The sequence below is a fragment of the Puma concolor genome, chromosome A3, assembly GCF_028749965.1.
Source record: "Puma concolor isolate L17-30 chromosome A3, mPumCon1.1.hap2, whole genome shotgun sequence".
NCBI lineage: Eukaryota > Metazoa > Chordata > Mammalia > Carnivora > Felidae > Puma > Puma concolor.
In genome coordinates, this window is record NC_141669.1 from 128,727,519 (window position 1) to 128,750,402 (window position 22,884).

Here is a 22,884-nt window from a genome sequence, read left to right on the forward strand (position 1 = left end):
CTCTTAGGAACGATAGACGGCACTTCAGCAATGTGTTTGGGGCCATCTTTTTTTTTTTTTTTTAATTTATTTATTTTTTTTATTTTTTAGGTTTATTTATTTCAGAGGCAGAGAGAGACAGAGCATGAGTGGGGGAGGCACGGAGAGAGAGGGAGACACAGAATCCGAAGCAGGCTCCGGGCTCTGAGCTGTCAGCACCTAGCCCGACGCGGGGCTCGAACTCACGAGCTGTGAGATCATGACCTGAGCCGAAGTTGGTCGCTCAACTGACTGAGCCACCCAGGCGCCCCTTGGGGGCCATCTTAAATGTCAAAAAAATCGGGACACCTGGGTGGCTCAGTCGGTTGGGCGTCCGACTTCAGCTTAGGTCATGATCTCTCGGTCTGTGAGTTCGAGCCCTGCCTCGGGCTCTGTGCTGTCGGCTCAGAGCCCGGAGCCTGCTTTGGATTCTGTGTCTCCCTCTCTCTCTGCCCCTCCCCCACTCATGCTCTGTCTCTATCAAAAAAAATGAATAAACGTTAAAAAAATTTTTTTAATGTCAAAAAGCAACAAAATGAACCGAAATGTAAAAAACATGGCATGAAATAGGCCACAGAAAAAGACCCTGTTGATAGTAAAAGAGCTGAAACGAGAAGACAGAGTGTCTCTGTGTTTGACCTCGGCTGGGAATGTGTGCATCGGGTGATTCAGTTTTCTCCTCGCTTTGCATGTGTCCGCAGATGACTATAAAAGTACCACAAGTATTGATTTGGGGCTTACAAATAAATTTTAGTGAGTGGGTACATTTGCAAACACAGGATCTGGGAATGATGAGGATCGACTGTATTAGAGCCACAGTGACCTTGTTATAAATTACCTTTGCTTAATGAAGAAGCAGGAACAGAGAAGTTAAGGTAACTTGTCCGATAATACGTAGCGTGAAAGAAACAGGACTACAACTACGGTTTCTTAATTCTTCCTGGTCCAGCATTCTTGTATTTTTTCTTAAGATCTACTCTTGAGGTTTGTGGTTACCTCACTTTGATTCTTAACCCCAGCAAGCAACCAGCATCAATGAAAAAAGCTTGATAAATTAAAAAATCATGGTCAGAAGCCCACAGTTTACCAGGACTTTCTAGAGCAGGGATAGTGAACAGATTCTGTAATTGCCCAGAAGCTGTGTTGAAAAGCTATCTGAAGCTTCATCTGGGTTTCTTGAGAAAGGACTGTGATCGATTGGTTCTGTCTGCTGTGGCACAGGACTGCCAAGTGGCAGTGGGCATGCCACGTTTTTGGCATCGGTGGTCTAATATTTACTCTATCAGTCTCGCTTCTTTGATATGTCTGTGCTTGAAAGTTGGTGAAAGTTTCTTCATGGAAGCAGTTCTTCCAAATGAAAAGCCATTTTTCTCGTTCAACCAGATTCTGTACAGATTGTCCTATGTGAAACATACTGTGAGCCCAGAATTCTTAAATGGCAGACCCAAGTCCTGCTTCTATCCTGAAATATTTGTGGCTGTGAAATTTTCTGAGGAGATTTGGCATAAGTTTAACTTTAGTTGCTTCCTTCTCATGTTACGGTTTAGTTCTGAAGCTGGTGCTGAGAGTTCACATGACTGATGTGTAAAGAATGGTGTCTAACGCGTGTTGAGGTCTCAGCCAGTGCTGGGCCTTGTGCAGAGTGCTGCATCAACTCTGTCCACAGCATCGTGTCTGATCTTCCCAGCACCCCTCTGGTCACTTAACTCTCATCCTCATTTCAGAATGGAGGAAACGGAGGCTTAAAGAATAAAGTGACCACCCTACGGAGCTCCTGTGCCCAGAAAGTGGTGGGATTGAGTGGGCATCTAGGACTCTCCCCACCCTGTCTGAATTCTTAACCAGGGGTCCTTAAGCTGCAACTGTGAGCTAAATCTGGCCTGCTACCTGCTTTTGTAAATAAAATTTTATTGGAACACGGCTGCCTGAATCCACTCAGGCTGCTCTAACAGAACACCACGGACTGGGTGGCTTAAGATGGAGGCACTTACTTCCCTCAGTTCTGGAGGCTGGGCAGTGCAAGATCAGGGTGCCAGCTGATTCAGTTCCTGGTAGGAGCCCTCTTCCTGGTTTGTAGACAGCCGAGTTCTCACAAGACAGAGAGAGCACATTAGATCTCTGGTCTCTTCTTATAGGGCACTAATCCCACGAAGGACCCCACCTTCCTGATCTTACCTAAACCTAATCACCTCCCAGAGGCTCTTCCTCCTGATACCATCTCACTGGGGGTAGGGCTTCTACATAGGAACAGGGGATCACAAACATTTAGTCCACAGCAGCAACTGTACCCATTGTTAATGTATTACCTTTGGCTGCTTGCCCACTACTATGGCTGAGTTGAGTTGTTGGAACAGATCACATGACTTGCAAAGCCTAGAAATTTGGTTCTTTACAGAAAAAGGTTGCTGACCACCCCTCTTAACTATTACCCTGTGGTTTGGCATCTTTGATTAAAAATATGCTGTTTATGATTTATGTTCTATATTTTCCTAGAAATTGTTTGTAGAACTCTGGAACGGAAACACTGACATCCTGCTCTACTTGAGGCCACAGTCCTGGCTCGAGTTGTAGATTTAAGAGTGTCTTGAGACCTATGACATATGGTTAGCTCTTCTACTCCCCACCCCACCGCCCCCCGCAGAATGAAAGTTCTCTGTGATTTAATAGGTACATTTGAATTTCTTTGGTTTGTATACAACATGCAAAATATGTTGTCCTTTTTATGACATTAGAAAGTGACCCAGTGCCCTCTGGAATACTAAATGAAATGCATTTCCTCTTGGAGGTTGCCCTTGCAAAGCCTGTTTGACTGGCTTTTCCCAGTGTGCAAGAGGTAACTTCTGACTTGGAAATGGAAGGTCAGTGTCCAGGGGTAAAAGTTGGTTTAGGCAGAATTGAAGACTGCTGCAGACATATCCACATTCTGCTCTGGGCATTTAAAGGCATCCTTCTTAGGGGCGCCTGGGTGGCTCAGTTGGTTAAGCAGCCGACTTTGGCTCAGGTCATGATCTTGCAGTTCGTTGGTTCGAGCCCCATTGGTCTCTGTGCTGATAGCCTGGAGCCTGCTTCGGATTCTGTGTCTCCCTCTCTCTCTGCCCCTCCCCTACACCTGCGCGTTTTCTTTCTCTCTCTCTCTCTCTTTCTCAAAATTAAATAAACATTAAAATTTTTAAAAATAAATAAAGGCATGGGGCACCTGGGTGGTTCAGTCGGTTAAGCGTCCGACTTCAGCCCAGGTCATGATCTCACGTCCGTGAGTTCGAGCCCCGCGTCGGGCTCTGTGCTGACAGTGCAGAGCCTAGAGCCTGTTTCAGATTCTGTGTCTCCCTATCTCTCTCTGACCCTCCCGCATTCATGCTCTGTCTCTCTCTGTCTCAAAAATAAATAAACGTTAAATAAATAAATAAATAAAGGCATCCTTCTTTGAGCTTGGAGAGGTGATGGGGTAGCAGAGATGCTTCTGGGTTTGGTTTGTCCTGAGCACAGTTAGCTTAGAGTTCCCTCTCCCCACGGGGAGAAGCCTACAGAGTTCTCCTGGTGCTCACTTCTACCAAAGGTAAAGATCCTCTTTATTCCCTCCTTTCTGTACCTGGTGTGTCACACACTTCCCCCATGCCAGGGGAGGAGCATTAGGGTCTGTCTTGCCTAACTCAGTGATCTCCAGGGTACCCTGGACATATGTCAATAACCAAATTTTTTTGAGAGTAACCTTTTAATACGTTCATATATCTTCAGTGGTAAGATTATGTACATGTACTACTCTTATTAAATTATTTATATTATAAAACAAAAATAGAACTTTTAAAAGGATAAGATAAGAAAAATATGAATAGAGTTCTTTCTATGTCCTAGTGAAGGCCGTAGGGAACCACTGGTCTCAGCTGTCTTGTTCATACCACAAACATTATCTTTTAGTTCTTATTTCTAGAAAACTTTGGATTTTTTAATGCATATCTTAAAATCTATTTGTAATTGGGGCTCCTGGGTGGCTCAGTCGTTAAGCACCCAACTTCAGCTCAGGTCATGATCCCACAGTTTGTGAGTTTGAGCCCTCCATCGGGCTCTCTGCTAACAGCTCAGAGCTTGGAGCCTGCTTCAGATTCTGTGTCTCCCTGTCTGTCTCTGCCCCTTCCCCCCACGTTCATTCTCTCTCTCTCTCTCTCTCAAAAATAAATAAATATTGTAAAAAATTTAAAAATAAAATCCATTCATAATTATCAAAGTTGTACATGATTACATTCTCTGTTAAATATTTTTTTTAGAACTTTAAAGATAAGACTGGGGGTGCATGGGTGGCTCAGTCAGTTAAGTGTCCAACTTCAATTCAGGTAATGATCTCAACGGTTTGTGAGTTCACGCCCCCCGACGGGGTCCATGCTGATGGCTCGGAGCCTGGAGCCTGCTTTGGATTCTGTGTCTCCCTCTCTCTGTACCCCTCCCCCTCTCGAACTCTGTCTCTCTGAAAAATAAATAAATAAACACTTTAAAAAAAAAAAAAAAAAAAGGTAAGACTGAAATCCCTTAGACTGCTAACCCCAAACCCAGTTGCCTGTGTAGGTCATAATACTTTTTTTCCTCTCGTCTTTTTCATTGTTTTTTTCCTTACCTGTGGGTGGTAGAATTTTATCTTATGAATTTGACAAATTTCCCTAATTTATTTGCATCTTTAAAATGTTAGTTGGATACATGGAATTTCTTTCTCATTTTAATATTTAAAAAAATTTTTTTTAATGTTTATTTATTTTTGAGGGGGGGGAGGGAGGGGCAGAGAGAGGGAGACACAGAATCCAAAGCAGGCTCGAGGCTCTGAGCTGCCAGCACTGAGCCTGATGCGGGGCTCGAACTCACAAGCCGTGAGATCATGACCTGAGGCAAAGTTGGACGCTTAACCGACTGAGCCACCCAGGTGCCCCATTTTCTCATTTTAATACTGTTTTAGGTTGAACCACATGAAGTTGTCATTCTCATGGACTGAAAAATATCAGTAACTTCGTACGACCCCAACTTTGTATGACAACTTTTTGTCCATAAAGAAGGCAGATAAGTCAAGACTGAGAGCACAGACTTGGCTTACAGATGGCTTAGCATCTGAGACAAGACCTTTCCAGGGTCCGGGATCCTCAGACACAGAATAACAGTGGTGTCATCTGCCTCCGTAGGTGATGATGGGGACCAAATACAACTACTCAGTGTTTCCCAAACACAAATCAGTCATGTTTCTCCCACACAGCCTCTTCCATGTCTTCACTCCTCTATATCAAAAGTATTTAATACTTTTCTTTAAAATAATTTTTAAAAAATGTTTGTTATTGAAGTTGACCTATAATATTAGTTTCAGGTGTTCTGCAGCTTTTTACATTCAGTAGTGTTTTTAAGATCTGGCTGTATTGCTACCTGCAGATACAGGGCATTTCTTTTGACTGACGTATGATATGTGATACCACCATTTTATTTATCTCTTGTTCTGTTGAGGGGCATGGATAAATAGGGTGACAGTGAACATCCCTGTGCAGGCAGCCTCCTTAGACACAGGGGTGAGCGAGCCAGCTGCCCAGAGGCCTCCCTCCTCTTCCCTCTTCTCATCTCATTGCATTGACAAGGAATAAAGCAGGAATTTCTACCCTCCATCTCTGTCACCCTCCCAGAGTCCAAGCCACCAGCTTCTCCCTCCTGGACAGCTTCGGTAGCCTCCTCACTAGTCCCCTGCTTCTCCTCCTGTTGTCCTCCAGTCTGTCCTCCATGCAGGAACTGGGCGGGGGGGAGGCGGGGGGAGTCTTTAGAAATGTATCACATCATGTTAATCCTTTGCTTAAACCTGCCAGTAACTTTCCACCCCACTCACTGTGCAAAGCGCTTTCCTCAAGTGAGCTTGCCAAGCACGCTCGTGCTGCTGGACCTCTGCTATGTTTCCAGGTTTTTTCCTGTGCATTGACAAAAATTTACGCACGCGTGTATACACACACACACACACACACACACACACACACACACACACACACACAGTTTGTATTTTCCAAAAATGAGATAGTCTTATGCATGATCACTGCAACTTGCTCCTTTTAATTTTTTTTTTTTTCCCAACGTTTTTTATTTTATTTTTGGGACAGAGAGAGACAGAGCATGAACGGGGGAGGGGCAGAGAGACAGAGGGAGACACAGAATCGGAAACAGGCTCCAGGCTCCGAGCCATCAGCCCAGAGCCTGACGCGGGGCTCGAACTCACGGACCGCGAGATCGTGACCTGGCTGAAGTCGGACGCTTAACCGACTGCGCCACCCAGGCGCCCCAACAACTTGCTCCTTTTAAAGTGTCTACAAATCAGACAGGGCCCTGGAGATCGCAGCCAGGACTTTTGGCTTTGGTCTGCCCCCACCCGGGAGAATATAAACTCCGTGAGAAGAAGGAGCATCTTACTCCCTGTTGTACCTCCAGTGCCCAGAACAGTATCTGGCACAAGGAGTGAGAAGGCAGAACAGGAAGGTCACGGGAACTCTTTCTTCTGGCCCTGTGTCACTGCACAGACAAGGGAATAATGTCGTGCTTTAAAACCCTGTTCAGGGGCGCCTGGGTGGCTCAGTCGGTTAGGCAGCCGACTTCGGCTCAGGTCACGATCTCGCGGTCCGTGAGTTCAAGCCCCGCGTCGGGCTCTGTGCTGACCGCTCAGAGCCTGGAGCCTGTTTCAGATTCTGTGTCTCCCTCTCTCTCTGCCCCTCCCCCGTTCATGCTCTGTCTCTCTCTGTCTCAAAAATAAATAAACGTTAAAAAAAAAAAAAAATTAAAAAAAAAACAAAAAAACCCCTGTTCAGTTTGAAGGGGAATGTGCCCTCACAGGAGTCTGTAGAGAGACTACTTCTAGTCCTTTTCGTATTTGAATTAAATATCCAGTGGTTCCTTCACCTCAGTCCTGCTTTGCAGCATCAGTTCTGTGGGGCCTACTTGTTAACATCACATTTGAGGAGTTTATAACCATCGCACTCATAACCCAGTGCTCCACATGGGCTTATGCATCCACTAGGAGTAAGGCATAAGCACCGTCAAGAACCGGAGGTCACTTACCAGGCAGCCCGTGCTGCCCTCTTCCGAAGCCTGCATGTGCATCAGCAGTGGGGGAAGGGGGGGTGAGGTAAAGGGCATCTTGACCTGTTTTTCAGAAACACATTTTAGCACGCCTCCCCTCCCCCACAACTTCCCCACTCCCGCCCCCACCCCCTGCCCCTGTGTGGTGACCTCTGGGGTTGGACTTGACGAACAGAGGCTGTGCAGGCCTCTTCTGCTCAGTCAGTCATACGATCTGGCGGTATCATGTTCTACTCTGAGCCACTGTCTCTTGTTTTTTTCTGCTTACTGAATGGCGATGCTTCCATAGTCAGTGAGGGTGGAAGCCAGTGAGAAACGGAGTCCGGCCTCTGCAGAGTGGCAGGTTTTCCTAGCACCGTAGATAATCTTAGGACCTTGTGTCATTTTGTGTGTGTAGAGGCAAGGATGTGACCAATCAGGAACCAAAAAGGGTAAAAAATAGAATAGCATTTTAAGGAGTCTTTGAGTCAGTGGAAGCAGAGAATGCCTTAGAAGTCACATATCCTAGAGGGGTTTTGTCAGATGAGTGATTCTTTTATCTGGGCAGCCTTCAAAATAACCTGGACAGCTTGGAGAAAAACACCAATTCCCAGGCTCTACCCCAGAAGTTTTGATTCCGCACGTCCGGGTTGAGGTCCGGGAATCTGTATGTGTAATGGGCTCCCTCAGGTGATTGTGAGTCTCACACAGGCTTGGAAATCATCCTGCCCCTGACCTTTGGGTTCCTTTCCAGCTTTCAGATTCTCTGTGGTGAAATCCAGGTCATGAGTGAGGTGGCACAGGCCTTTGAAAGGCAGCCCCTCTCCAACCCAGTCTGTCGCCTGACCCAGAGGGCATGGCCCAAGTGACCCCGCACCTCTTCAGCCACGGGGTTGACACACGTCTAATACATAGGTGCAGAATTGAGTTCCCCCTCAAGCAAGACACATGATCTGTTGTTTCCTATGTATCTTTCCTTTTAAAAAGAAAAATCTATACATACGGATTTTTAACAGCTCGTGATACAATTTATATGCACACAAGTCACCCATTGAAAGTGTACAGTTCAGTGATTTTCGTACGTTGACAGGTGTACAACGATCACCACGATCAAATTCTAGACCATCTTTATCACTTCAGAAAGAAAGTGGGCTCGTGAGTAATCACTGCCCGTCTCACACTGATGACTTCCTGTCTCTATTCCGTACAGATTTTAGTCCCTCAGTCCTTCGCACTAGTGGTTGTGTATTGGCGATTGTTCTACACTCTGTTCCACTGGGCACCGTTTCACCATCCTGAGGCTCTCCTGCCAGAGGAGACAGGGTGAACACTGTGCCCAGAGGGTGGCTGTGTCCGCCGTGCCCCGGGAGGACAGAGAGATCTGTGGGAACCAGAGGTTAAGCACTTCTTTTGCTGCCATGGGCAGCCTCAGTCCTTGTCGGGCAGAAACTTTTCATGTCTGTTCTTTCTGTATTTAGAAACTCATCGCATATGGGCACATCACCGGCAACGCCCCCGACAGTGGAGCCCCAGGGAAGCGGCTTATCGACAGGATTGTTGAAACCATTTGCAACTGCTTTCAGGGCCCTCAGACCGATGAAGGAGTTCAGTTACAAATAATTAAGGTATTTCTGTTTGTTTGCCTGATCTGGATTTTAAATAAGAAAGCTAGTGTCTTTTGGGAATTTGGATTTCTAATTTGCCATGTGTTAGTTGTCTCAGGTGGTGCTGAGCTGGAACAGAAGAGTGTAAGCATCACTTACATCTTTTGTTAAGTGTCAGAATTTATTAGCCCAGGCTGAGACAAGAAGAGTGGAACCAGGTGTGTTTTCAGAGTAAACAGTTCCGCTAATAACAATGTAAATTGCTTGTCAATTGGATCGGCTTGAAATCTCCTGGTCTTTCTCCTTGAAATTCTGGATTCCCAATCTGCCATTTCTCAGTGGGTCCTTGTTGATAATCTTACACCAGTCTGCCCCTTGTCCTGCACCCCCGCCCCCATTCCATTTCCCTGTTCCATTCCAACCCCTCCCCCCATCCCATTTCCCTGTTCCATTCCATTTGTGCTGCCAGGAGTGGTTTAGCATGTAGTAGTACCATCTGCTTGTTGGGAAACAGGATCTGGATGGGTGTAGCCAACATTCCAGATCTTAAGTCTTAACTGTATTAGCTTTGTGTGGGATGATTCCGTGTTGGCCACTCCCAAAGCTCTCTTGGAAACCCTCCAGGGAACTAGGACACTGACCGCCTATCAAAACCTGTATATTTTGTGATTAATATAGACGAGATAGAATTAGAGCAGTTTCCCTCCTGAGAGAATGGTCCGTATTTTTGGCTCTTAAAAAAGTAAACTCGTAGAAAGCCCTCTTCAACACAACTTAATTAGCATCAAATAATTTGGATTTTATAGAGTTAATAATTATCTTTAAACTCAGAGCAATGGGGAGTTTTCGTGTGCAGAGCCATCTTAAAATTTATGAAACCAAAACAAAGCTAAACCCTGTATGAAAGTTTGGCTGTGGGAGGATGGGAAGCAGGTGGGTGTTTGTGAAGGTGAATGTTGTGGGTTTTCGTTTTAGGCTCTTCTGACAGCGGTGACGTCCCCACACATTGAAATTCATGAGGGTACTATTCTGCAGACAGTTAGGACGTGTTACAATATCTATTTGGCCAGCAAAAATCTCATCAATCAAACCACTGCCAAGGCTACCCTTACTCAGATGCTGAACGTCATTTTCACCCGCATGGAAAACCAAGTGGTGAGTGGTAGCAGTTATCAGCTGCTAGGGATGCAACATCTTCTTTTATGTGACTGTTTCACTTTAAAGTTTATCCCTTCTTCCTCTGAATTCTGTTTTTGTTCTTGTTTTAAAAGGCAGAGAAGCTAGCATGAATTTTGGAATCAACATTGAGAATTTGTTCTGAGTTTTATCAAAAGAATTTGTCTCCTTTTTAAAATGTTATCCTTCTGGTTGGATTTTTTTTTTTTTAAGCAACAGGCTGGCATATTTTCTGATCCTTCTCAAAATGCTGGGACTTTTTTTTTTTTTTTAAGATTTTCTTATTTTTAAGTAATCTCTGTACCCAATGGCGGGGGCGGGGGAGGGGTGGCTCGAACTCACAACCCTGAGATCAAGAGTCACACTCTCCACCAGCTGAGCCAGCCAGGTGCCCCAATGCTGGGACCATTTAGATCGAATCCCTTTTTTGTTGCCTTTTAGTTGCAGGAGGCCAGAGAATTGGAAAAACCAGCCCAGTCAAAACCCCAGTCCCCTGTGATCCAAGCTGCAACAGTGTCCCCAAAGTTCAGTCATTTGAAGCAGAGCCAGGCACAAAGCAAACCAACGACTCCTGAAAAGACAGATTTAACTAATGGTGAACATGCCAGGAGTGGTTCTGGAAAAGAGAGCTCAGAGAATGGAGATGCACCTGGTGAAAGAGGCCCGTCGCTGTCAGGTATGTCCTGGGCAATGTCCCTTTCCCACTGTGAGAGGGACCTATTTTGTGTCTGAGGGGCAGTTGAAGGAGCCTGGTAACATCTGCAGGAAACCTCTGATAGCAGCTTGTCTATTTCTGGGCCTTCCCCTTCCCTGTTGCTTTTCTCTTGAACATAGCCAGCAAGGCATGATGTCCGATGTCAGCTGCGTGGTTTTCTCTAAATAGCCCCTGGAATGCATCAGGCTACAGCTTCAGTGCAGTGGGTTCAGTTTGGGGTGTTTCTCTCCCAGTGGTTAACTGTTTGGGTAATTAGTCACTCAGTGCCTGCCTTATCTGCTCAGGGGAGGACGAGGGGACCTCATCTGTCATGTCACGTATACACGGACGGGATCTCTGCACTGTGCCCACAGCCTGGTAGTTAGTGGCTACTCGTGGACATCTGTGAAAGAAGCAGGAAGGTGGATGAGCGAGCGGGCAGATAGATGGACAGACAGATAGCTTTGTTTTCTCCTTCTGTGACCTAGTATGTTGCATGGTTTTTTGTTTGCTTTTTTTAAATGACAGAGCTATCCCACAGCTGATTCTAGTCTCCAAGTAAATGAAACATCAGGCATGAGATGGTGGATTGGATTATCCTAAGAGTATTTCTGAATGTTTGCATGTTGCCCTGGGCAGTTTTTATGAACCAGTTCTCAAATTCATATTTTTTTCAGGAAGGTACCTTCCCGGTGATACTTGTCCAGTAATTCTTCACTCTAGCTGCTTGGTCTGCATGAAATATCTGACCCATCTTCATACTTTATCTCATCTCTTTCTCTGTCCCATTATTGATGGCAATTTCTGTTGGTCGTGTGTTCTGTGAAAGCATCCATATTTGAGAGCTTTTGTTCCTCTATTATTTATCAGAATGCTTGGCATACACAGGAGCGGACCAAGTGCTGTTGCTGGAAGGTTTTTCTGTATCTTTACTCGAGGAAAGGACAAAAGAAAAAGTTGCCACTAAGAATGGCACGTGCCTGAGCACAAGCACAGAGTTGCTGTCTCCTCAGTCCTGCTGTCCTGTGTCTCGGGGAACGTGCTCAGAAACTACTGGCCCACCCTCTGTATCTGTTACCATCTTTGCCTTCTTAAGCTTTCAGGGCAAGGACCAGGTTTTTACTGTAACCCTTATCAGGCTGTGGTCAATCCATAAGTATTAATATTTAAACACATGCGAGGTAGTAAGCGTAGCTGTGCAGATACAAATGTCAGTCTCTTTAGCTGCAGGAAAGTGCTTCCACTATAGCCCATTTTGTACATGGCATCCAAAGTGATGTCTTAAAAGCATGAATTAGATCCAGCACCCCCCCCCCCCCCCCATCAACCCTCTCTGGTAATTTCCCATTGTATCCTATTCAGAATGAAATCTGTGCCCTCACTGCCCCGTGGCTTCCGAGGCCCAGTGTGACCAGCTCCTGCCCACCTCTTTATCCCCTTCTTACACCTCTTTCCCCCTTGTTTGCCACCCAGTGTGCAGGCAGTGTTTCTGTCTTGAAAGTGCCATGCGTACTCTTGTTGCCTTTGCACTTCCTGTCCCTTCCCTGCCCTGCCCGCCCCCATCTTCAGGTATCCCTGTTTGAACTGATCACCCTCTCTGAAGCTGCCACTCCTTCTGCCCCATCAGCCTCTCTTCTTTCCTTCAAAGCACTTATTGTTACCTGAGATCACTGAAGGATTTAAGTTCACTTATCCCTGGGCTGAGATCTAGACCGCTGTGTTCACCACTGTATGCCCAACACCGGAATGGTGCCCAGCACTCACGGCAGACTGTCAGTAAATGCATTTTTTTGAATGAATGGGGGGAAAAAAACTTGATTTCTAAAATGCAGTTTTGCAGAAACACCGTAACTTAAAGTTGTGGAGTAACAAAGAATGATTTGTAATTCGTGTATTGCTGTGGGTTTTGTTGCTAGTACTTGGTGTCCTCTGCAAGGCTTCTCCCGAGAATATGGGAATCGGATTGCCAGTAAGAATCCAGTAGCAAACCCGCAAAATAGTGGGTCAGAATGGAAGTGGGTCTGTTACCCTTGAAAAGAGTGAGTGGCTTCTGGTTCTCAAGATGTAGCTCTAAAGAAAGAACCTCTCCTTCAGAAGAAGGGGTTGAGCAGCCATAGAAGCCAAAGAGGAAGGACAGCGTGAGAGGCAGGTGGTGGAGGTGACGGTGCTGGGAGACGGCACCCTGGGCTGGACTCCAGGCTGTCGAGGCCCACTGAGAGGCCCGGGCTCTAGTGTCTCTGCGATGCAGGTAACACAGCCTGCCCTTCTGTGGGGTCCATCCTGTAGTCCTCACCATCCTGGAGCCACCCCTCACCAGCTGGTCACTGTGTCAGGCTCCGAGCTCGCCATCTGAGCACTCCACATACATGTTCCTTTTTGATTCACCGAGAACCCTGCCCACGGCCTTCCTGGGATCACTTGCCTCCCACGGTGAAATTTGCGTACATGGAGACAGTTCACCAGCAGACTTGAGTATCTCTTTCCGCTGAGAAGTTTTTCATTCTAAGTTGATAAGTCAGTAATCATTTGGTAAATCTTTATCAGCTTGTCCAAGACATGCATTAGATTGGTCTTTGTAAACTTACAAAATGAGATCTTTGAACCTAAGATACGCTAGCTTCTGTGAATTTGGGGGCACAGCCAGCAGTCTCCCTAGGGGACCTCACCCCATTTGTCCATTTACACTCCTCCTCATTGCCTGGCTAGTCTTGTCGATTTTTTAAAAAACAGCTTTATTGAAATACAGTTCACGTACCAGAAATTCACCTGTTTAAAATGTACACTTCAGTTATTTTTAGTATATTCACAGAGCTTGCAGTCATCACCACAGTCAATTTTAGAACATGTTCATTATAGCCAAAAGAAATCCTGTACCCAGTAGCAGTCACTTTTTGTTTTCTTTCTTTTTTTTTTTTAATGTTTATTTTTGAGCTAGAGCGTGAGCGGGGGAGGTGCAGAGAGGGAGGGAGACACAGAACCCGAAACAGGCTCCAGGCTCTTAGCTGTTAGCACAGAGGCTGACAGGGGTCTCGAACTCATGGAGATCCTGGCCTGAGCTGAAGCTGGCCGCTTAACTGAGTGACCCACCCAGGCCCCCCACTTCTTGTTTTCTTTTAAGATCATTTTTAAGATCCTGACTTTTTGACTCCCACCATGCATGAGACATTAGCGTTTTTACATTTATACAACTAATGAGTATTGTGGGTACATAAATACCTGTGGGTTTAAAGATTTCTTAGCTCATTTTTTCTTCTTGCATCTCATTCTTTAAGAGAAAAACAACCCAGTCCCTAAGTACTATACACTAGAGAAAAGCTATCCTCTTTTTAACCAATATGGAGATTCTGATCAGGCAGCCTGGTTTCAGACCATGACTCTACCCTGTAGTAGCTCTGTGACCTTGGGGAAATCTTTAACCTCTCTGGGCTCAGGCTCCTCATCTGTAAAATGAGCCTACAGCTAGTACCTGCCCTGCGGGTCTGTGAGAGTCCAGTGAGACCAGTGACTGGCCCTGGGACCTGTGTAAGTGCTATAATTAGCTTTCAAGTAAATTTCAGCATAAAAAAGGAGTTAGGGAACAGTGGCAAACGGTTAAGATGGTAACCAGATGTGAAGGTGGTAGGCATGGTCCTGTAGAATAACATGAGCCTATAAATAATAACATTTTCCATGTTAGCACCCAATCTTCTGCTTTAGGAATTTTATTTTATTTTATTTTATTTTTATTTTTATTTATTTATTTATTTATTTTTTGTGGAGAAGACAAAAATTGTCTCAGAACAATACTTTATGAAAATAACAAAATGTACCCACAGGTCCCCCTCCTTTCTGACCTGTTCTTGACACAGGCTGTCTGGCAGGGAGGCTTCAGCTCATGGGGTTACAACATTTGTATAAGGGACATTTATTGTGCAACAGGAGGTTGCCTAATGTATTTCTTCCTGTCGAGAAACCATACTGGTGTGTGGCTGGAATGTGATAGCAAACAGCTATGTTCCCTGATGTTTTCCCTTTAGTATTCTTACATGTTACCAAGTGCTTGGACATTGGGCACAACCAAACCCCAGTTTCTAGGAAACAGGCATGTCACGTTTTCTTGTCACCATGGGTTCACATTTGTCCTTTCCAATCCCACATCTGCCTCCTCCCACTCTACTTTTCCCCTAGCGCTGTAGGACACAGCATGTATAGTTATTTACTATCCCAGCTAGAATGTAAGCACCATGAGGATCAGGATCTTTGTTTTAAACAGTGATAGAGTCCAAACGCCTGGAACGGTGCCAAACTTGTAGGCACTCAATATGTTAACAATATGTTAACTGCACGAATGAGTGAGTGCATCTTCCCACCCCACCTCCCCCCATCCCCCATGGCCCCTGCTTTGCTGGACAGAAAGCAGGGATGTGGGTGGGTCTGTTTCAGATTCCTTCCATTTTTTCCCCAGTTATTCTTAGTTTGTGACTTTCATCCTCCAGGTTACCTCATGGTTCCAGACGCTGTCATTTTGCTCTAGGCAGAAAGGAGGAAGAGGGTGGGACTAAAGGACTCCCGGCTGAGTCATGCCCCTTTCTAAGGAGCCTTTCTGGAACCCGATGCAATCTCCAGTAATTTGCGCTTACCCCTCATTGGCCGCAACTTGGTCAGATGGCTACCGTCTGCTAGGATGGCCAGGAATCTAGGGACAGCCCCTTCCAAAACAAAATTAGAGCTCTGTTAGAGGACTAAGGGTATGAGTCAGGACCTGGCGTACCCACCATGGAGGTTATTCTCCTGCTGGTTAGGGAGGGAATGGCAGCAAGGCTTTCTTTCATCTGAACATATTCAAGGTGACCCTCTTAGGGACAGAGTCTGTGAAACAGGTAGGATCTGGTGCCTAATCAGTAATAGCCAAATGGTGACTGCTGGACATCCCAGAGAACCAGCAAAACCGGAGTGTTTATGTATACTCTGAACCTTCCAAGGATTTGATTTGATTTGATTTGGTTTCCTAACATTTTGACAGCATGCTTGAAAGTTAAAACAGCAGACTTCTCAGTGGTTATTATGTCATCCAGAAAGGCCTCTCCTGAGACCTACCCCAGGCTGACATGAAGCAGTCCAGGGGTACTGTGGGAAGTCCTGCTACTTCTGGGCCTCTCTGGGGACTCTTCAGCAGCAGCTCCCTGTGCAGGAACCTTCTGTTGGAATTAGGGCTTCCTGCGTCTCCCACCCCTTCCTAGCCTGAGAATATTTTGACAGGTGCCATTATGGATCCAGCCTATTGAGGAAAATGAGTTAAACACCGTTATCCCTCCAAATAATGGTGGGCCTGATGCTGTTTAAGTGGAAAACTGCAGTGAGGGAAGAGGAAGATCCCTGTAGAAATGGACATTCTTTAGAATGAAAGATAGTGATGGCTTGAAGTAACTGAAACCGCTTTCCGCGTGGTTAGTTGGGAAAGTTCAGTATGGACTTAGTCTCCAGGGCCAGGCAGATGACAGAGATGAGACGTCCTCTGTCCTGAGGGCACCTTATGAGCATCTTACCACAGTCACACTCTGCAGGCCTAAGAAAAATGAACCTTCCGCTCCTCACTCTCCAGGCGCCATTTGAAATGCTTTCTGGGTATTATTTTTATTGAATTCTCACGAGGCCCCAGAGGTAAGTGCTGTGGAAATCGTCCTTGTTCGCTCCTGAGGGAACTGAGGCTCGAGCAGGTCAAGTGACCTAAGTCCCCACATTGGGAAGTGGCAGAGTGGGGACCTGAACCAGACACACTGGCTCCAGAGCCTTCACTCCTCCTTACCGTGTTGAAGTCACTTCCACAAGGGAACATTGTCTCTCTGATGTCTTTCAAATACCCAGCCCCGTCAGTCTCCCTTTTTCCGCACTCTTGACAGACATGTGTCACATTCCTGCTGACTGTGATGGCACCTGTCCTCAGTGGATGAAGGACCGTTGACCTTGGCAAGGACCGAGGCACCAGGACATCTGCAGAGTTCACACCCTGGCTAAAGGGGGCAGTTACTCCTGGGTCCAGCCACTGTGGCCTGATGTTGCCAGATAATTTTTCTGAAGCCACATCTGGATTTTTATGACATGTCTCCCAGTTCTTAAATGTTCACAGCTAATTCAGCTGTTTTTAAAAACAGTGCATATCTCTCTCTGTCCCAAAAATAAATAAAAAACGTTTGAAAAAAAAAATTAAAAAAAAAAAAAAAAAAAAAAAACAGTGCATAAGCACAGCAAATGAAACAACCAGTGGAGTTTGACTGCATCCTGTGGAATGGGAGAACCTATTTGCAAACCATATATCTGATCAGGAGTTAATATCTAAAATATACAAGGAACTTATACCACTCAGCAAAAAAAACAAAAACAAAAACAAAAAAAACCCTGAATAACCCACTGAAAAATGGACAAAGAACCTGAATAGATATTTCTCAAAAGAAGACATACAAGTAGCCAATAGATACTTAAAAAGGTGCTCAGCTTCACTAATCATCAGGGAAATACAAATCAACACCACAATGAGATATCGCCTCACACCTGTTAGAATGGCTGTTATCAGAAAGGTGAAAGACAAGAGCTAGGTGAGCGTGTGGAGAGAAGGAAGTCCTTGTGCCCGGTTGGCGGGAATGTAAATCAGTACGGCTCATAAGGAAAACAGTATGGAGGTTCCTCAGAAAATTAAAAATAGAACTACTTTATGACCCAGAAGTTTTATTTCTAGGTATATCTCCAAAGGAAATGAAATCAGGATCTCGAAGAGATCATCTGCGCTCCCGTGTTCATTTCAGCATTATTCATAATAGCCAAGATACAGAAATAATCTAAATGTCAAAAGATGAATGGATAAAGTGCAGACATACATACACGCTCGCACACACGCATGCACGCGCACACTGGAATACCATTCCACCTTAAAAAAGAAGAAAATCCTGATGTTTGTAACAACATGGATGGATCTACAGGGCATTGTGCTAGGTGAAATAAGCCAGTCACAAAAGGACAGATACTGCTGGGAGCACCTTGGTGGCTTAGTCAGTTGAGTGTCTGACTTGGGCTCGGGTCATGATCTCCCATTTCATGACTTAGGGCCCCACATTGGGATCGCTGCTTTCAGCGCAGAGCCTGCTTCAGATCCTCTGTCCCCCTCTCTCTGCCCCTTCCCTGCTTGCGCTCTCTCAAAACCAAAACATTTAAAAAAAAAAAAAAAAAGGAAAAATACCGTGTGATTCCACATAGATGAGGTGCCTAGAGTAGTCAGAGTCATTGACACAGAATGTAGAATGGTGGTTGGAGAAATGGGGAGGTACTAGTCAGGGGTACAGAGTTTCAGTTATGTAAGGGGCAGAGTTCTGGAGGTGCAAGATGCCAACAGTATAAACATAGTTAACAATACTGTGTTGTATACTTGAAATTTTGCTGAGTGTAGGTCTACGTGTTTTCACCACACACAGAAAAGGAAGAAAATGGTAACTGTGTGAGGTGATAGATGCGTTAATTAGCTTGACTGTAGTGATTATTTCACAATGTATATGTATATCAAATCATAAGTTGTATACCTTAAGTATATACAAGGTTTGGGTTTTTTTTTTTTTTTTAATGTTTATTTTTGAGAAGGAAAGAGACTGAGTGTGAGCAGGGGAGGGGCAGAGAGACAGGGAGACACAGAATCCGAAGCAGGCTCCAGGCTCTGAGCTGTCAGCACAGAGCCTGACGTAGGGCTCGAACGCACAAACCACGAGATCGTGACCTGAGCCGAAGTTGAATGCTTAACCAACTGAGCCACCCAGGTGCCCCAAGTATATACAAGTCTTAATCGTCGCTTATACCTCAGTGAAGCTTGGTTGTGGTGGGGGTGGCGGGGAGCAGCACATATAGCATCAGAGAATGTTGGAACTGGGAAGGAACTTGGAAACATCTTGTCACATGTAGATGAGGTGATTTTAGGTGGCTCATGCGTAAACAGTTTTTATTTTAATAGTTACACATTTATTTTAACATGCATTCAGAAAATATAACTAGTGCATGAAACCTGCGGTTTTGTGAATATTCTTGTTTAAGGTGAGTTAATGTAAAGAGCACTGTTAAATGTACACGTGTAATATACTGATACGAGTGATGTGTGAAAATGGCAAAGGTGGTACAATAATGCCTGAAGTATGTCACACGTGGAGCTAGTCTAACTCATCTTGTTTAGATGAAGACGTGGGTACAGGAGGTTGTCACTGCGGCTCTGGACTTGCTTTCATTCAAGTTCTTTTTTGCCCTCTAAGAAAAGGGTACACAACATCAACGTTTTCCAGAGATTTACTTAGCCATTTACATACTTATTATGTAGTTTCATTCGTCAGTCGTACCTCCGTAAAGCTTGGGGCATGTGTGTGTGGTCGGGGAGGGGGAGCAAATAAATAGTTTGGGTGGGTCAGGTGCTCAGTGGAAATGAAAATACATTGTGCTGTTCTCTAGGACCTTTTGGGCCAAGCACAGAACTCATAAAAATAAGGGCTTGATTGAAAGTCCTCATTGAGGAAGAATTTAAAGGGGTATTTTAGCTCTGTTAAGTTTTGGTCAGTGTGATGTGTGAGAAGGCAGTGTGATGTTTGAGAAGACTAAAAGTCAAGTCCAGAACTGTTTACTAGTTCTCCCAAAACTAGTTTTAGAACAATCGGTGCTGAAGCTCTTTGCTTAAGTATTAACAGTGTACAGAATAATTTTACTTAAAATTTACTAAATCCTCACCACATTAGAAGTCTCATGCTGAGTTCTGGGGTCAGAGTGTGGGGGAGTAGAGGCAGCAGGGGGCATGTCACTTCCCAAGGCCCTGGGGTACTGGATGTGAAAGCACAAGAGAAAGCCCTGTCTTTTGTTCTGCTGAGCAGCATAGCTGGATGAGATGCGGCTCCTGCCTCAAACTCTGGGGTGGTGGAGAGGGCCCTTGACCGCATAGCTGTGACTTAAGAAGGAAGAGAGATCCACAAAAGGAAACTCAAAGTCATGGCAGACACTGCCTGAGAGTTTCCAGATTGCACAGGACTTGTTTTTCATTGGCATAATCCGATTTGGCTTTGGAGAGGACTCGTTTGACCCCTTTGCCTTTTGAGATGTGACCTTCTGCCCCTTCCTTTGCTTTCCCTGGAAATACCCATATGTATTTGTTTATGTCTCTGGGTGTGTGTAGGGACTGATGACGGAGCCCAGGAGGTGGTCAAGGAGATCTTAGAAGATGTGGTCACATCTGCTGTTAAAGGTAAGAACCAAGAGCCCAGCCTTTCTTCCTACACACTCCTCCAAAAAAGTCCTTGGGCAGATAATTTTAGTGGTGGAGTGCCCGCCCTCGGTGAAGTCATGGAAACTGAGTCTGCCTGTATCTGCCCATCTTTCATGTGGAACTCAGAAATTACTTCTTTTTAGTGATTAATTTTATTCTTACTAGGGCCAGGTTCAGAGTTCAGAAAGCACAGTCTGACGGTGCTAGAATTGGGCGCTCCACACGAAAGACAGAAAGCCACTCCCATATATATCCAGCTTTCCCCAGGAGTGGCTGGGAGTCCTGAGATGCTGCTGAATGTTCATGGCCAACCATTGATGTATCACGTCAGTGGGTATCAGATGCACAGGGAACCTTTGTTTTGTTAGTCTTCACTCATAGCGCTCTCTGTTTTATGGTGTGGTTTTGGTGGAATTAAACTTGTACAGCTCAGAATGACTGTTGGATGAGTTTTTTCTTTGTTTTTGCCCCAAATCTTACGTCAGTGTCTATGTGTTGAACACTTGGTTCCAGGGGCAGTAAACCATTAGTGGATTGAGAAATCATTAACTTAGCAGGGGTTACAATCAGCCTTTCTTAAAGGAGAGAGAATAAAATGAAAATAGAACAGAAACTGAATACATCACGATGGTAATGTTAAGCACTGTTTCATGAAACGTGCTTCAGTTATTATATGCACATGTGTACTGGGTCTTTTTTTTTTTTTTTTTTTTTACCTTGAGAGAGAGAGCCCACATGCACACACACACGCACACACATACGTGTTGGAGGGAGGAACAGAGAGAGGGAGAAAGAGAATCCGAAGAAAGCTCGGCACTGCCAGCGTGGAGTCAGACGCAGGGCTTGGGCCCAAGAACCTTGAGCTCATGACCCAAGCTGAAGTCAGACACTTGACCAACTGAGCCACCCAGGCAAGCCATTAAAATGCATTTCTTGCTGAGGGTCATGGTCAAAGAAGTTTGATACACTGCTCTAAGCCCTGTCCTTTTGTTAATTTAGGTTACCACCAATCTGTATTCATAGAATTCATTATTTATGTAATGTAGAATTAAATTAATAGAACATAAAAATGTACACTCTGGTAGAAATGTCTTTAAAATAAAATAGTTTTGGGGTGCCTGGTTGGCTCAGTTGGTTGAGCATCCAACTTCAGCTCAGGTCATGATCTCATGGTTTGTGGGTTTGAGCCCCGCATCGGCTCTGTGCTTATAATTCAGGGCCTGGAGCCTGCTTCGGATTCTGTGTCTCTGTCTCTCTCTCTGCCCCTCCCCCACTCATGCTCTGTCTCTATTTCAATAAATGAATAAACATTTAAAAATTAAAAAAAGTAAAATAGAATAGTTTTAATTCTTTATCTTTCCCTTTTCACATGGCTGCCAGGAAGCTCAGGTCTTTTTTTTTTTTTTTTTTTTTTTTTTTGGGTCCCCCTCTCCCTCCACTCCATGACTAAGGTCTCCTGTCATAACTATCAAATTCTTTTTATTATTTATATGGCTCTTCTTTAACACCTATATTAGTAGCCCCTTTAAAAACAAAAATCTGTGCTTTGCAGTTTTAGCTGCTTCTAACCTTTTCCAGAAGTGGACAGGGGTGGGTAGGCTGCTGTATTGCTCAATTCTAGAGACACCACTGACATGGACTGTGGTATGAATGAAACCTCCAGGGAATGGGACTGTGGATAACGGACACATGTAAACTCTAAGCACTGCTTTGGCCAAGCCTTTTTCGGTATTGTGTCAGTTCTTAAGGTAGTGCGAAGGGAAAAGGGAAAAAGCAGGAGCTGGCAAATCATGTGAATAACTTCTTCCTGGGGTCAGGCCGCCTTTTAGACCAAGTACTAATTTGGTGATGACTTCTGCACCTGTGTTTTAAGAAGCAGCACAAAAGCACCGTCTGACAGAACCTGAGAGGGTCCCAGGTGAAATGGAGTGCCAGGAGTGTGCTGTGCCCCCAGCAGCTGATGAAGATTCACAGACCAACGGGATAGCGGACGACAGGCAGTCCTTGTCATCAGCGGATAATCTGGTATGCTGGTGATCCTCCCATACAGATGCGTCTCGAAGTTTCCTTTTTTAGAAGATGCAGATTTAAATCTCTAGCAGAAGAAGCGAGTGAAAACCAGCAACCCCTGTTCAGCTAGTCACACAGTCCTGGCCTGATACGCTTTGTATTAGTAGGTTCCATTCTCGGAATGTGTTACTGTTGGTTGTATAGGACATTGTTGTTAACGCTGGTTGTTCAGACTTGTAAAAACTTAGATTTCGTGCCCTTTTTCTTCTCCTTTAATATACATTCATTACAGAAGAATAAGAAAATACCGAGGAGGAAACATAGGGAAGTAAAAGTCATCTATAATCCCCTAACCTAGAGATAACACTTGGCAACATTTTACTTACATCCTTCTAGATTTTTCTCCCCTTCTCATATTTTTTTTTCAGTTAGATGTAATCACAAAAGATACATGCTGTTTTGTAACCTACTTTTGAAACTTAATGTGTGTTACGAACATCTTTCAGACTCCTAGATCTGTCTGCCATATTATTTTTCTTTAATAGCTTTGTTGTTCTCTTGAAAATGCTGTATGTAAGCATTCAAAACAGGGAGAGATATGATGTTAACATCCCACCTGAACCCACTGCCTTTACCTTTTTACTAGTGTTTCTCAACCTTTTGCATTATTAGCACCCCCAAGCCTTTTTATATATTCCTTTTTCTGACTTACCACCCCCTTTCATGAATTTTAAAGCCACTGATAGGGGCGCCTGGGTGGCGCAGTCGGTTAAGCGTCCGACTTCAGCCAGGTCACGATCTCACGGTCCGTGAGTTCGAGCCCCGCGTCAGGCTCTGGGCTGATGGCTCAGAGCCTGGAGCCTGTTTCCGATTCTATGTCTCCCTCTCACTCTGCCCCTCCCCCGTTCATGCTCTGTCTCTCTCTGTCCCAAAAATAAATAAACGTTGAAAAAAAAAAAAAATAAAGCCACTGATAGACTGGATATCTGTTTATGTATTATGTGTGTGTCTGTGCTTTATACATAAAAAGAATAAGATTTTTTTCAACCCGCCCCCCATCCTTCCACCAA

General features: G+C 44.8%; 1 protein-coding gene across 2 annotated transcripts in view; it reads left to right on the forward strand.

The window, feature by feature from the left end:
* The window catches only part of ARFGEF2 (ARF guanine nucleotide exchange factor 2), a 106,956-nt gene that overhangs the window by 16,023 nt on the left and 68,049 nt on the right, over positions 1–22,884 (forward strand). The window contains exons 4-8 of one of the 2 annotated variants that reach the window (XM_086702429.1): positions 8,553–8,699; positions 9,654–9,833; positions 10,296–10,530; positions 19,715–19,783; positions 21,681–21,829. In XM_086702429.1, the coding sequence (XP_086558555.1) occupies positions 8,553–8,699; positions 9,654–9,833; positions 10,296–10,530; positions 19,715–19,783; positions 21,681–21,829 (780 nt within the window). Of the gene's footprint in view, positions 1–8,552; positions 8,700–9,653; positions 9,834–10,295; positions 10,531–19,714; positions 19,784–21,677; positions 21,830–22,884 lie in introns of both variants that reach the window. The other variant, XM_086702428.1, reaches the window with a different exon arrangement.